General features: G+C 52.6%; 1 protein-coding gene across 7 annotated transcripts in view; it reads left to right on the top strand.

The window, feature by feature from the left end:
- Rgs3 (regulator of G protein signaling 3) overlaps positions 1 to 14,994 on the top strand; it is a 140,910-nt gene that overhangs the window by 55,512 nt on the left and 70,404 nt on the right. For 5 of the 7 annotated variants that reach the window (XM_059254443.1, XM_059254440.1, XM_059254445.1 and 2 more), the window contains exons 11-16: positions 140 to 199; positions 4,662 to 4,743; positions 5,903 to 6,008; positions 6,551 to 6,902; positions 7,259 to 7,298; positions 11,868 to 12,064. In XM_059254443.1, coding sequence (XP_059110426.1) covers positions 140 to 199; positions 4,662 to 4,743; positions 5,903 to 6,008; positions 6,551 to 6,902; positions 7,259 to 7,298; positions 11,868 to 12,064 — 837 coding nt within the window. The remainder of the gene's footprint in view (positions 1 to 139; positions 200 to 4,661; positions 4,744 to 5,902; positions 6,009 to 6,550; positions 6,903 to 7,258; positions 7,299 to 11,867; positions 12,065 to 14,994) is intronic. The other 2 variants (XM_059254444.1, XM_059254446.1) reach the window with 1 other exon arrangement.

The following is a 14,994-nucleotide window of genomic DNA, read 5'->3' on the forward strand; positions in this document are numbered from 1 at the left end:
GAACACTGGACTCACAGAGTGGCCCAGGGCAGAGAATGCAGCCAGAACAAAGGCGCCCTCTCCCCGCCGGGCCCGGGGAATACTAACTAGTTGACAGGAATTTGAATATAAAACTCTCTCTCTTCCTTGTCATTCTGAGGTTTCAGGAAGCCTTCGGGCTTATCTGCAGAGGCACACAGCGCAGACAGGGCTCGGGGAGGTGAGAGGTGATTTCCTGCCATTCTTCTGTGGGGCGGGCTTCCCAGGGCGGTCATGCCAGGCTGACGGGGCGCAGTGCGGGCTCCCGCTGCTGGGGGGAGAGCTGGGTTTTCATGGGGAGGCAGCTGAGGCAGGATCCGCAGCCATGAACCGCTTCAATGGGCTCTGCAAGGTGTGCTCAGAACGCCGCTACCGGCAGGTGGGTGCCCGATTCCTCTGGGGTCCCGCGTGATCTGGGGAGTCAGGGATGGGGGCTCATCCATGTAGAATCTCTCTCTCCACAAGGCCGTCCGTGCTGCCTCCTGTCCCCGGCAGGCAGGCACATTTTGATATGCGGGGGGAAGTTTGAGGCAGAGGCTGGACCCACGGCCCTGTCTGCTACCTAACGCCCCATGTTACAGGCAGCCCAGGCCAGTTCTGTGTGTCCTAACCACTGGCTGGCATCCTTGATGAGATGATTTAGCTGATTTTTTGTTTTTATCATCTGGGAAGGAAGTGATTGTTTTTGTTTTTGTTTTCGTTTTGTTTTTTTAAAAAGGCATGTCAAGTCTGAGATTGCCAATGGCTTTTGGGCCGGGAAGTTGAGGGACTCCGGAGGGATACGGTATTGCTGACTTTCCCGTTTCTGGTGGGCAGCCATACCCGTTTCGTCCCTTGTGTGTGCTTCTGTGTGAGATAGGATAGAATACTGTGTATGCATATGTTTTCCTCCCTGCGGCCTTGAAGTGGGTCCACATTGCTGTGGCCTTAGAGTCCAACTTCACTGAGGCTGTCTCTTAGCTTCTGGGCTGGGAGGCAGGGCAGAGGCCGGAGTGATGGCAACGTTCTCCCCTAAGACTCTTCTAGAACTAGGCCTTTCTTTCTTTCTTTCTTTCTTTCTTTCTTTCTTTCTTTCTTTCTTTCTGTCTATCTGTCTGTCTGTCTTTTCTTTTCTTTTCTTTTCTTTCGTTTTTTTTTTTTTTTTTGAGACAGGGTTTTTCTGTGTAGCCCTGGCTGTCCTTGAACTCACAGATTCTCCTGCCTCTGCTTCCTGGGTACCAGGAGGAAAGGCATGAGCACCACCGCTAGGATTTTCTTTCTTATGAAATAGGAATGGGTTGGCTATAAAGCTAAAAGATTACCCAGATTTGTGGTGTCCAAGCTGGAGGGGGCACACCAATTTCCTGATTGCTAAAACATGAAGAAGGCCCTCATTAGAATCTAGGTCCTAACTCCTTAGGGTGTAGGTCACAGGGAGATGCCCACGGGTTCCCTGTACCTGCCTCTGTCACTCGGGTATCCAGATGTTCCTCTTGTCCTTCCTCTGCTCTCAGATCCTGCCCTACTCATCCCTACCTATGCTTCCTACTTTCCTGCGGTTGGACTGAACAGTCCCCACGGCAAGAGCATTTAGGTAGTGGGGCGGGGTGAGCACTGGATGGAAGGTAATGAAATCCCAGGTGTCCTTGGGCTAAGGGGCCAGAAGACTGGGATGTGCTGGTAGTCCGAGTGGGACCTGGTACACACATGGACTGGACCCAAGCTCTGGACAAGGACTAAGCTGTCTCCTGCATTAGAAGCTGGGGTGCACAAAACTTTATGGGACCAGGACTCTAGTCCGGCTTGGTCCCCTTTAGCTGCCACTCCTGAGCAATTCATAGTCCCTTGTCCCTAAAATAGGAGTAATGTAACGGAGACCAGCCTGTGCGAGTGGAAGGATGACTCCTATAAAGTGCACGGCTTGTGCCTGCCGCCCGTCTCTAGGGAGTGGTCAGTAAACGCTGGCGGCAGCTGGGGACAGGAGTCCAGGTGTGGCAGAACGTCAGAGACTAGGCAGGCGCTGGCATGGCTGAAACACAGGAGCAACGGCACTCCATGCCCTTGACAGGAAGAGAAGGAACCACCCTGGGAAGGACACCTGTCAGGAGCTGCTGAGAGTCAGGAGGGGACTGTCTCCCTCCTTGAGCCCAAGGTCAGAGAGGAGGGGTGGGAGAGCGTTCTCTCACTCTGGGCCTTGATTACCTTCTCTGTAAAATGGGCCTGCTGAAGCTGTATTCCTTAGGATGTGGTGATGGACAGACTCTTGGACACCACCCTCTGCATGCATGATCAGAGATCATGATGGTACAGTTCTGCCTCCATGGCAGTCCGCTTCTCCCACAAAGCCAGGAGGTATTCTCCTTTCTTTATATCCCCTCTCCTGCCTGCTGCTCCTTTGCTTGCCAATGGGATGGGATTGTTCCCTGGGGTGACACTCAGGGAGGTGAAGAGGCTCCTGTCCCTGCCTGGACTAGAGCACCAGAATATGGAAACACATTCATCTTCAGACCAGGGAGCTGGGGCTCACCCTCCAGAAAGGAGGAGTCATCCTCATCGTCCTGTGGTGTAGGCCCGGGGCAGGGCTGGAAGGGTGTCAGTGTGACGTGGCCAGTGGATTGTAAGTCCCCTGTGAGTCCCACACAGTGGCTCCCACTGTCTTCTCCAGGCCTCTCTTGGCCTGGCAACTAGAGGCATCTCGTTCTCCCAGAGTTCCACACTCACTCCCAGCTTTGTTTAGCTTTCTTTCCACTTTTTCCTTCTCTTCCTGTCTTAGCTGTGTGTTTTCCCAGAATTCTTATGGGAACAGGGTATTTTCCTGCCCCCTCCCCTCCCCCTTGTCTGTCAGATTTCCTGTTTTATAAACTTGCTTTGAATCCAGGCCCAGGACTGGTGGGAAGCAGAGCCTCGGGGACCTTTGGTCACCCTGGGCTCCTGCCTGCTCCCCTTCACTGTGCCTCGGCCTCGGGGTACCATCAGGTGAATACGGGCGCCCAGCTCCAAGAGACAGCCGGTTCTGCACGAGGCTGACGCCCTTGACCTAGTCCAGGCTGGCTGAACTGTTTTCTTCCTCTTCCTAGCCGGGATACCTTTTCTTTGTACCTTGTTGGGAGTCACCCGGACCTTTCCCTCTCCTAAGGGTATCTTGGGACTCCCTCTGAAGCCATTTTCTGATCTAATCATCTGAATGAGCCAATGGGCCATGCTGCACACAGAATCATCCTTTTTGTTTTTTTGAAGGTTTTGTTTTAAAAGATTTTCGAAAAATTATGTTTATATGTGTGCGTGGGTATGAGTACATGAAGGCCAGAGGTGCTGGGCCCCGGTGGAGCTGGAGTCACAGGTGATTGTGAGCCACCTGACATGGAAGCTGGGACTAGAACTCACGTGTTAGTACTAGCAAGAATAGTGGCTGTGCTCTTATCCGCTAAGGCGGCTGTTCTCAACCTTGGGTTTCGACCCCTTTAGGGAGTCTAATGACCTTTTCACAGGGGTCACATGTCAGATATCCTGCACATCAGATATTTACACTACGATTCATAGCAGTAGCAAAATTATAGTTACGAAGTAGAAAAAGAAAGTGATTTTGTGATTGGGAGATCACCGTAACATGAGGAACTGTATTAAGGGGTCGCAGCATTAGGAAGGTTGAGAACCACTGCACTAAATCATTTCTGAAGCCCCAGATGTAAACATTCTTTAGATCAGATGCTGTCACCACCCTAAGGGACAAAGCCTTTGCTGAACTTCTGCCAGGCACAGGCGTGGTGTCCGGGGTCACACAGGCCTGATTGCTGTACAGCACTGTTTTCTCCTCTGTTGCTTGTCATGGCCTACTTTTCTCGGGCTAGATTTTGTGTGGGCTTGTCCTCTCTAGTAGCCAGAGACCAAGTGCCACTCCCCAGGGGCCCCTGTCCCATGTGCTTCAGCAGTGCATGACACACAGCAGGAGCTGGATTATAGAATGCTGGTCTGCAAAGAGAATCCGGATAGGATGGTCCCTTGATGGAACTTCTGAAAGTTGGGGCTGGGGCCCTCCCACACACCTAGCCCTTTGCAGGCAGAGTGAAGCCCGTGGCTAGTGCTGGTTTATCCGGGAGACCTTGGCTCTGCCTGTGCCTACCTCCTCTCTCGGGAACTCTCTTCCTGACTGCCCAGAGGCTCTGATCAAGCCTGCCTGTGAACCCCAGCACTCTTCCCCTGACACTTGGCCGTAGGCTGAGAGAGTATGTTCTAGTTTTCCCTCCTTTGTGCTCTGGGAGGATGGCCACCCGCTCAGCTTTGTTTGTGGGTCCCCAGCACAAGGCAAACCCTGCGCCAGATCCCAAGACCTTGGTGGGAAGGGAAGCTGGGCGGGAGGCAGGCAGCTGGTGGGGAGAGGAGGTGTACAACTCTAGACGGCTCTTGGGTAAAGAGCTGGGGCTGTTAGCACCACAAGGGGCAAGGTTTATCCTTTTCCCAGATCCAGTCAGTTCTGCCCTCCACGTGAGCTCTCAGCAGCTAGTCAGTGTTAAGATGCTGGGTCTCAGATAGGGGCAGAGAGAGACTGGCTGGCTCCTTTTCAGGTCTGGTTCCTGTGGAGAGGAAGGTGGCTGGGGGTGGGGGGTGGGGTTAGAGGCTTGCCAGCTTGGAAAACTCTGGAGTAACTGGGCAGGGCTGTGTTCTAGATCACTATCCCGAGGGGCAAAGACGGCTTTGGCTTCACCATCTGCTGTGACTCTCCGGTCCGAGTCCAGGCTGTGGATTCTGGTAAGCGAATGGCGAAGGACGCCAGTCCCACCCTCCCACTAGGCAACTGGGCTTTGCAGACAGTTTGGAGCTGGAGGGGGCCTCACACTGGATCAGGGTCTGGGTTTCCAAAAGGAAAAGAATAATATTTTTAAATGACCCACAGGTGAATCTGAGGTTTATGAAAATAGACCCATTTGTGTTCGTTTGTTTTATCGAAATGAAAATAGGTGTTGTACTTTTGATTCCCGGTGGTTTCTGAAGAGGAACTAAACTTGAATTGTGATGTCTAATGAAAGCCACTTACGAGTTTCCATCCCATCTCCAGGCCCACTCACCACTTCCTAGCTGGGTGTGGTGGCTCAGACCTGTAGCCCCTGCTCACAGGAGGATTCTGGAATGAGAGAGATCCTGGAAGTTCAAAGCTAGCCGGGCCTGTATCATGGGACTCTGCCCCTCCCCGCCCCCACAAATAACAACAAAAAAAAACCCCAAAGACCAAACAAACAAAACAAGCAGAGATAAGAAGTTAATTCAGTCAGCAAAGTACTCATCTTGCAAAGTCGAGAACATGAGTTTGGTCTCCAGAACCCACGCCGGAAAAAAAAAAAAGAAGGAAAAGAAAAGAAAAGAAAAAGCCACGCATAGTGGCTTGTGTTTGTAATTATACTGCTGAGGAGGCAGAGAAAGGAGGATGGTTGGGACTTGCTGGAGTAGTCTATTTCATGAGTCCCAGGCCAATGAGAGACCCTGTCTTTAAAAAAAGAAAAAGAAAGAAAAGACAGTGCCTGAGGAAAGACACTTGTTGTATAGAGGTTGTCCTCTGGCTTCTATATGCATGTGTGCATATGTTCTTTCTCCCTCCCTCTCCCACACTCTCAAACACACACACACACACACACACACACACACACACACACACACACACACACACACACACCTCCTCCACCAAAAAAGATATCACTTCCTTACTGTTCCAGGAGACCCTTGGAGGGAGACAGTGGTGGGTCGGGGGTGCAGCTAGGGTGAGAGGAGACATGGGCAAGGAGTGCTACCTCTGACAGCCCCCTAGTTCAGCACCTCTTTTCTCAGACAGAGCAACAGAGAGAAAAGGTGTCAGTCCTTGCCCACGGTCACTAGGGAAGCGAAGGACTCCAGGCTCTTTTCTTTGTCCTTGCAGGGGGCCCAGCAGAGAGAGCAGGGCTGCAGCAGCTGGACACAGTGCTACAGCTGAATGAGAGGCCCGTGGAGCACTGGAAATGTGTGGAGCTGGCACACGAGATCCGGTGACAGGGGGCAGCGGGCGGCGGATGGCGTATCCTCCCCACCTGGCCCCGGGCACTCTGCCTCGCTTTACTCTGTTCCTTCTACTCTCTGCCCAGCTGTGAGCAATTTACATCGCTCCTCAGGGAATCCGTTTCTTGGCCTGGAAATGGAAGGTTCAGGCTCCGATGAATGTTGATCTCACAGCACGCAGCAGGAAAGACTCTCTGAACAGACCCCATGGTTCCTGCCATGGTTCCAGGGGCCCGGTTCCACTTCAGCTAATTACGCTACTGAATGGCTAAACCCTTTGTTTAAGGGTGTGTAGACAGCGCAGATGTTTCTACTGCACAATTTAAAGTTTAGTCTGTAAAATATTTGAGCTCCTTGACTCCGTGAGGGTAACACCCTAACGGTCCATTTTGGTCTGCTTCTAGAACGACTACATGAAAATTGCATTTGCTTGCTCCTGCTTGGTTTCCTTCACTTGCTCTCTGCCCTGCAGGCTTCCTACCCTCACTGACTCTGGTCTCCCCAAGTCTGAACTTCTCTGTGGAATTTCTAGGAGCTGCCCTAGTGAGATCATCCTGCTCGTGTGGCGTGTGGTCCCCCAGATCAAGCCAGGGCCAGATGGTGGAGTTTTGCGGCGGGCCTCCTGCAAGTCCACACATGACCTCCTGTCGCCCCCTAACAAGAGGGAGAAGAACTGTACCCATGGGGCCCCGTCCCGTCCTGAGCAGCGCCACAGCTGCCATCTGGTGTGTGACAGCTCCGATGGCCTACTGCTTGGTGGCTGGGAGCGCTACACCGAGGTGGGCAAGCGCAGCGGCCAGCACACCCTGCCTGCACTGTCTCGGGCCACCACCCCCACCGACCCCAACTACATCATCTTGGCCCCGCTGAACCCTGGAAGCCAGGTATGGACAGCTGGCTGTGGAAGGGCACTGGGTCCATGTGGTAGGCTAAGCATGTCTCCCAAACAGAAAACTGGATGGTGAGGAGACCTCTGTGGTGTATAGCAGTCCCACGGTTCTGGTGATCCGTGGAATGCACTTTGGAACAAGCTGCTGTGAAGGAAGTTGAGGTCTCTCAGAGGGCCACAATTTCATGGTGCATGAAGCCTCTTTCAGCTCTGTTCCACCTCTGCCCCTTAAGAGAACCCCTGAGTTTTCCTCTTGCCCTGCGACACCCCAGGTCTGTGTGGCAGCTACCTGCTGGACTGCTCTGCCCCGTTCCTGGGACTGAAGCTGGGTCTCTTGTCTTTCCCTTGCAGTTGCTGCGGCCTGTGTATCAGGAGGATGCCATCCCTGAAGGTGAGCTGTCCACTATGCCAAGCCCTCTCAGCCTGGGGAGAAAGCTGACGTCAGCTGAGGTTGGGCCGGACTTCCTGCTCTGAGTTCAGAGGCCTTTCTAATGGAGTAGGGGTTACCCAGCATATTGACACAGACACTTGATCCTCCTGGTACCCTCTTCCCCTCACCGAATGAATGTGTACTTCCTTAAGTGAGAGCTGAGTTGGTAGAGGGGGATTCTATGAGAACCATCCAAGAGACAGATGCTGAGCATTTCGTTGGTTGTTATCCAGTGTTGCCGAGCAACCGTATCTGTTAGGGGCTGTAGACACCATGCTTGAACCTGCATGGGAAGCAGCCCTGGAATGCTGAGCTGTGAGGCCTCAGGTCGGACTCTTCACTGTGGGACTCAAGCTGCCTCCCTTTACCTAGAAAATAGAACCAGTGCTTCTTGCTCAGGGCCTTGTCTGGAGGATTCTGCAGGGAAACAGTTGTGTGTAGCTGCCTGCATGCTGAAAGATGGTACAGGAGAGCCGTCTCTGAGCCACACAGATGTCTCTGCTGTTTAGTCCATTCTTCTCCGTTGGTCTGTACATTCTGGCCAGAAATGGAAGCTGGTGTAAAGCAACCAGTTCTCCAGGAAGCCTGGGAGATGGGTCTCTCTGAAGGAGCTGGCGGGGGGCTGCTCTTAGGACCTCACACACCTGCCACAGAGCTCTGACCCAAAAGCCCAACTGGTCTACAAACTTGAGTCCAGCCATGCCGTGTGGCCTGTGAGGCCACCTTGAGTGTGCTTGAACCTTTCTTCTGTGCCCACGGGACACCCTTGACTTTTTTCCTTGAGAGTGGCTTTTTCCTATCTTCTCTCAGATTTCTTTCTGGGCTGTTTCCCTCCATTAGTGAGAAGATGATTCTTAAAGTAGGTACTTGGGCCTTTGGGGAGAGGGGGCTTCCATCAGGCTCAGGACTGGTGAAGGAAGGCACCCCCTTCCTCTCCCTGATGGGGCCTGTGGGCAGTTGGGCCTTGCCTGCCAGAAAAGAAGGTGTGCCCCTCCTGGGGAGGATCCTGATAGTGATTCAACAGTAAATGTCTAAAAGCTTTTAGTGGGCACATTAGGGTGGAAGAATTATGTCACTGCTAAATGGTGACTTTATTAGGGGCGGGGCTGGGCTTGGAGTATTTCTGTGGGCCCAGCATCAGATCCAGGGCCTGTCAGGCAACAGAAACTTGATGGAACTTTGGCAGAGTAGCTAAGGAGAATAACTCCGCTTGTCTGTATGGTTTTGAAGGCAAGTCGCTGAAGAAGGGACCTAGAGAGGTGTGTCACCTGTGTGGGTGCATGCACATGGGCTGGGAGCTCTCCGATCCTTTCCCACAAAGCTCCAGAGATGCCTGTGTGGTCAGTCCCAAATGTGGCTGTGTTTTTACTCCTCTCTGAAATACAGTGCCAAGAAGGGCTAGTCACCTAAGCCTCAGGGGAAGGGACAAATAAGGAAGAGGTGATGGTGTTAATAACAGTGGCGATGTTTTGAATTCCTTCTGTCAAGATCTTGTGTGTGTGTGCGCATGTTTGTATGTGTGTGGGTGTGCATGCATGTGGAGACCAGAGGTCAAACCCAGGAGCCGTTGACTTTGGTTTTATTGAGACACCCTCTGTCACCAGGACCTGAGACTGCTGAGTGAGCTGGCTGGCTAGCCAGAGCGCTCTAGGGGTCCTCAGCCTCCTAGCGCTGGGATTACAAGCTTGTGCCACCATGCCTAGCTTTTCCCCTGGGTGTTGGGAATTAGACTCAGGTCCACCCGGTTAGTACAGCAAACACTTGGCCAACTGAGCCATCTTCCCAGCCCCTGCATCAAGATCTTGGCTTTATTTCATTTCTATTTCAGCACAGTGATCCTTTGAGTGTCAAAAGATATCTTTTCCCCATTCCCATGCATTAGTTCTTGGCAGCCCCAGGTCCTGAGTTCAGAGGTTAGGGTTGTCAGCAGGGTGCTGGCCTTTTGATTTCTCTAGCCTGCCAGGAGGTGGCCTTTCAGGAGGGAGAGCTCAGCCATCCTGCTTTGAATAGCAGGGACAGGGACAACTTAGCCATCTTGCATTGAACAGGGTCTGAGACCTTTCCGGAGCCTAGAGTGCCTGTCTGGCTGTAGTTGGCATATGCCCCAGAAACTGCTGTCCTGTAAAAGCAGCGTGACCTCAGATTCACCACTGCCAGAGCCAGAGGACTGCCAGGGCTCGCCTTGGAAGCTGGGAGCAAAGCCCTGTAATTACTGTGTTTGGTCAGTGAAGCAGGTGCTAGAGGAAATGGAGATGATACGGGGTTTAGGCCAGACATCATCACAAGGTGACAGGTGGAAGTTTGCCTTTGTGGGGCTCCGCAACCGGGCTGCAATCTAGATTGTTCTAAAAAAAGGATAACTTGGAAAATCAGTTCCAGGGAGCCACACCCCTTGCCCCATATCTCCAGGGGGTGTGGCAGGGTAGTTTTAGGGTGTGGCTGCCACCTAGATCGGGCTGGTCCTGCCTGGTGTCATCTGCCAGCTGAATGACCTTGGGCAACTCGCCCAAGCACTCTAGGCCTCCGTTCCCTTATCTGGAAAATGGGAGTAGGCAGTCCACTCCTCTCTGGAAGCAGAGAGACATGTCAGGTGGCTGATTTGTGACTCTTGATGTCTAAGGGGAAGGTCCTTTGACAGCACTGGGCAGCTGGGCCAGGAAAGAAAAGGAATCTCTTGTAAGTCTCAACTTAGAGCTCAGCACCTCGATTTCTCCACTGTGGACTGGGTCCTTCCTTCATTTGGGTCTGGTTGGCCTCAGACCCTGTTTCTCTGGTCCAGGCTGTGCCATGTCCACTCAACCCATCTACCTCCAGACCTCACTCATGGCACACTCCCAGGCTCGGTGACCTTCTCTGTTGTGCTACTATTGATGGCTGGCTTAGTGTTGATCATCCATCCTGCAGTCACATACCTGGCCTGGCCTTCCAAGCCCTGCTTCTCATGGGACCTTTTTTGTGAGTTTCTACCTGACTGCCTGGCCCAGGTGAGACAGGAAGGTGTATGGTCTCTGCTTCCAAACAGAGGAAACTGTCTCAGACAGGGAAGGAGCCTGCCCTGTGTTGCACAGTGGCACAGAGTTCCGTGCCGCACGGCGGGCCTCTGACTTAGGAAGTCATGGCTCATGCTCAGGGTGTCTTGTCCGACTCAAACGTAGTGTAGATCTGGAGACCCAGGTTGGATTTTTCCAGTAGAAGGCCAGCTGCTGTACAAACAACCCCTCAACTCCCAGGGTCAGGTCGGAAGAGAAGCTGTGGGACTCCTTCCCTGCCTCTGTGCCTCCTGTCCCCTTCTGGGTACCTGTCCTTTGTACCGTCTAAGCCACCCCTGAACAGGCAGGAAGTGATTTGAGTTGTAGTGGTTTGAGCGCTGCCACCAGACTGTGACCACTGGTCACTCGTGGGGGTGGGGAGCGTTGACGTGTTTTTCTCTCCTCTCCGTGAGAAGGGGCATTGCGGGCAAGGGGAGGAAGCAAGTATGAAACCCTCTCGGCTGTTTCCTCTGCGCTGTGGCCTTGCGTTGGTGGGGAGCTTCCCCGAGATGCTGCTGGGTCAGGCCACCTGTTCACTGGTTGCAGAAAGCTAGGGGAAGCCTGGCCTCTGAGGCCCAGGCTGGGCACCTCCGTCAGGGAGAACCTGGTGGGGTTCCCCTGGCAACAGGAACCCTAGGAAGGAGCCCAGGTGTGTGTGAGCCCCATCACTGGGGCTTGGTCCCACTGCTTGCCCCCAGGGCACACACAAGTGCCACTTCTTATTCTAGACAAATTGATGGCGGTGACGGGGTGGGCGTCTGCTACCTGGGCTAGCGGTAGGTGTGGACCCCGAGGTCCATGGGCAAAGCAGACTGTCTCTGTCCCTACTGCAGGGAACAGACCTTTGTCCACAGAGCCTGGGAGGTGATGAGCAGGAGGCCTGGGTTGGAATGGTAGCAGCGGGAGGATGAGTGGGAGCCCGGGCGCTTGTGAAGCCAGCTCTGATTCATGTTCCATGTGTGACTCCAGGATCAGTGAGGTCAGGCCTGAGCAATTTCTCGATATTCATGGCACTGTGGTTTTGTTGTTTTGAGATGGGATTATACAGCCTTGCTGTACATCTTGTCATGCAGCCTAGGCTGCTAGATCTTTGGGTTCTTCTGCTCCAGGTTCCTGAATTCTGGGGTTCTTGGCGTGTGCCAGCATGCCTAGACAATTTCTTGGTTTTCAAAAGTGCAAAGCTGATAAATAGATAGGTTTGTTTTGGTGCCTGGGTCACTGGGGGGTGGGGGGTGGGTAACTCCCCCATCACAGTTGTGGGCTAGTGGCTCCCTCTTAGCTCTGGAGTTCTCTCTCTCTCTCTCTCTCTCTCTCTCTCTCTCTCTCTCTCTCTCTCTCTCTCTCTTAAAGCTAAGGCTGAGGCCAGCTGGACTGGGTTCACTGACTGGATCTTGTTCTTTATTCTTACGCGGGGGGGGGGGGGGGGGTTGAGGGGGTTGGGGGGGTTGGTCCTTCGAGGGATGATGGAAGTGACTCACTGTCCCCCACCTCTGCTCCACAGAACCAGAGACTACCACTAAAGGGAAATCGTACACCGGCCTGGGCAAGAAGTCCCGGCTGATGAAGACAGTGCAGACCATGAAGAGCCACAGCAACTACCAAGATTGCTCGGCCCTGAGACCACATGTCCCGCACTCGAGCTACGGCACCTACGTCACGCTGGCCCCCAAAGTCCTGGTGTTCCCTGTTTTTGTGCAGGTGAGCCTGTGGCATGCCCCAGGGTTCCCTCAGGAGGAAGTGAGAAGAGGCAGGGGCCTTGGTTCCAGGACTGAGGGTGGAGGCTCATCGAGGATCCAGGGCCCCCTTTGGGGACAGAGGACTGGCTTCGTATTGTGGAGATGATCAGGGAAGCCCATGAGGGAGCCCCCTCTTTTCCTCCCAGCCTCCTCATCCTCTGGGGCTGGGAAAGGGGTGACGCAAAGTCAGCCAGTGCCATCGGCTGCCTCATCCACAGGCTGCCTCATCCACAGGCATTAACGTTTGAAACGGACTGGGGGAGAGCTGCTGTGGCTGGTCACTTTGCTCAGGCACACACACATCCGGCCAGCAATCGCCACGCAGGAGTCTCACACCTCTTCCCTTTCCTCTCTCACTTCTCCATGTCTCTCCTTCTTTCCCTCTTCCTGTCATGACTTCGCCAGCTTACAAAGTCTTGGGTTCCATTATGGCATTTTCAAACACAGTTTGTTTTTCTCTGTCCTTCCCCATCCTCTCCTCCCACACCCCGACCCCCAATACTCTTCTGCCGTCATAACCTCTTTCCCACCTCCATGCCCTGCATGTTCTGTTCCCCACTTTCCTCAGCAGCTCCTTTCCCCTCTTGTGGTTCCTTGTCTGGTTATGTGACCCACACCTACACCCACATGTGTATATATAATAAAAGCATTTGAAGTTCCATTCTGCGTATGAGAAAGCACATACTGTATTTGTCTTTCTCAGTTTGAATTACCTCACTTAATATGTTTTCTAGATCTGTCCATTTTCCTGAAAATACTACAATGTCATTTTTTTTTAATGTCTGAATAAAATTCATTGCACATATATACCACATTTTCAACATGAGGATTTTTTGAATTAACACATAATTACCGTATGACCTACCCATACCACTTCTGAACATGTGTCCAAAGGGCTCTCTGTCCTAGACAGAGATCCTTGCACATGTGTGTGTATTGCTGCTGTAGTCACAGCACCAAGGAATTGCAAACAGCTTACGCAGCTGGTGACTAGGAATTGAAAATGCACTACGTGTCTTTCCTCTCAAGTCTTTGGTAGTGCTGTCATTTGGATGTCGCTTCCATGAACATCTTAAATATAAAAAGCTCTTCTTTCCTGCCATGTTGCCCCCTCCCTTGCCTTGTCGGGCTGGGGACCACGCTCATGGCTTTGCCCCTGTTGTCCCGCACTGCCGCCGAGCTGGACCCACAACCCTTGGCTCTTTCGACAGGCGTTCACTATGTAGCTCAGGGTGGCCCAACTCGCCATCCTTCCCCAGTATCCCGAGGACTGGAATTACAGATGCATATCGCCTGCCTGGTTATTTTTGGTTTTGTCTTTTAATTTTTGTTACAAATTAAGGCTAACCAGCTGGCCCTGTCCGGGCAGGTGCACATTGCTAAGCCTGACAACCTGAGTTTGATCCCTGGGCCCCCGTGGTGGAAGGAGAGAACCGACTTCTACAAGTTCTCCTTCTACTTCTGTACCTGTGCTGTGCCTGCTCCACATATACGTGTGTGTGTGTGTGTGTGTGTGTGTGTGCGTGTGCATACACACATAAGTAAATATAGTACAAGGTTTTAAATTTAAATTAGGTTTAGAGTTTTTGTTTGTTGTTTTTTGAGAGAGGGTCTCTATGTAACCCTGACTCTTCTGGACCTCACTATGTAGACCAGGCTCACCTTGAATTCACAAAGATCCACTTGTCTCTGCCTCCTGAGTGCTAGGCTTAAAGGCATGCACCACCACGCCCAGTTTAAATTAGTTTCTAGAATTATAAAAACTGAAAATGTTTAAATTGTGAGATATTCAAGTTGGGCGCGGTGGTGGCGCACACCTTTAGTCCCAGCACTCGGGAGGCAGAGGCAGGCAGAGCTCTGAGTTGAAGGCCAGCCTGGTCTACAGAGTGAGTTCCAGAACAGCCAGAACTACACAGAGAAACCCCATCTCAAATAAATAAATAAATAAATACATAGATAAATAAATAAATAGAAAAGAAAAAAAAAGAAAAGGAAATAATCAAGATTTTTAAAAATGGCATAACACTTACATGTGCAAAACAAAGAATTGGAGAATGAATACCTACCAAGATAAAGGAGTAGCCAGCAGCTGTCTTACAGGAGCCATCTCGCCTCTTCCTTACTGCGGAGCGCTCCCTTCCCACCAGCGACCACTCCACCCCCACCCCACCCGCCTGGCTTGCTGACCAGGCTTGCTTTGCTTTCCATCAGTTTTCCCGTCTGTTCCTGAATCCCTGAGCGGTCTCATTTAGCCCCCTTTTGAAGCTCCGCCCCTGCTGGAGTGCACACTTGGTACTTGTCTCATTATCTTTCTACAGCCCCTTGCTTGAGGTCAGGGACTCGGGGGTCACGTGATAAACATACATTCTCAGGTGCTTCCGGGTGGTCAGCCAGAGTTGGGGTGTGTTCTCCGAGCTAGGCTGGACAGGGTGGTGGGATGAGGAGTTTGAGTGGGAACTGGTTGCTGGGGAAACGGATGAAGGTGAAGGAGTCAGTGTGCTCAGCTTGGGACCTGAGCAGGGCAGGGAGGGACCCACTTGGCCTTGAAGAGACTTGAGTGGCCAAATCTCTTGGCATAGGGCCCTCAGGATCCCTCTTGGGTCTGACAGTAGAGACTTTCCTGTGAGGCATGCACAGGACAGAGGAGGCCTGGGAGGGCCTAGGAGCCTGGTGTGGGGGCGGGCATCAGGGGAGGACTGCAAAGGCTCTGAGCTTGTGGCTGAACTTCCTGTAGAGAGAGCAGCTCTTTTGGTCAGGCCTGGCTGCGCAGGGCTGGAGCAGAGTCTTTCTGTTTCCATTGTGGGTGTGAGGGGTGCATGGGGTCAGGGGCAGGAGGAGGGCGGGCAGTCTTGTCTTCTCCCTCTGCAAGAGAGTTCTCTGATCTGGCTTTGG

Source organism: Peromyscus eremicus, chromosome 2 (genome assembly GCF_949786415.1).
Source record: "Peromyscus eremicus chromosome 2, PerEre_H2_v1, whole genome shotgun sequence".
Lineage (NCBI taxonomy): Eukaryota > Metazoa > Chordata > Mammalia > Rodentia > Cricetidae > Peromyscus > Peromyscus eremicus.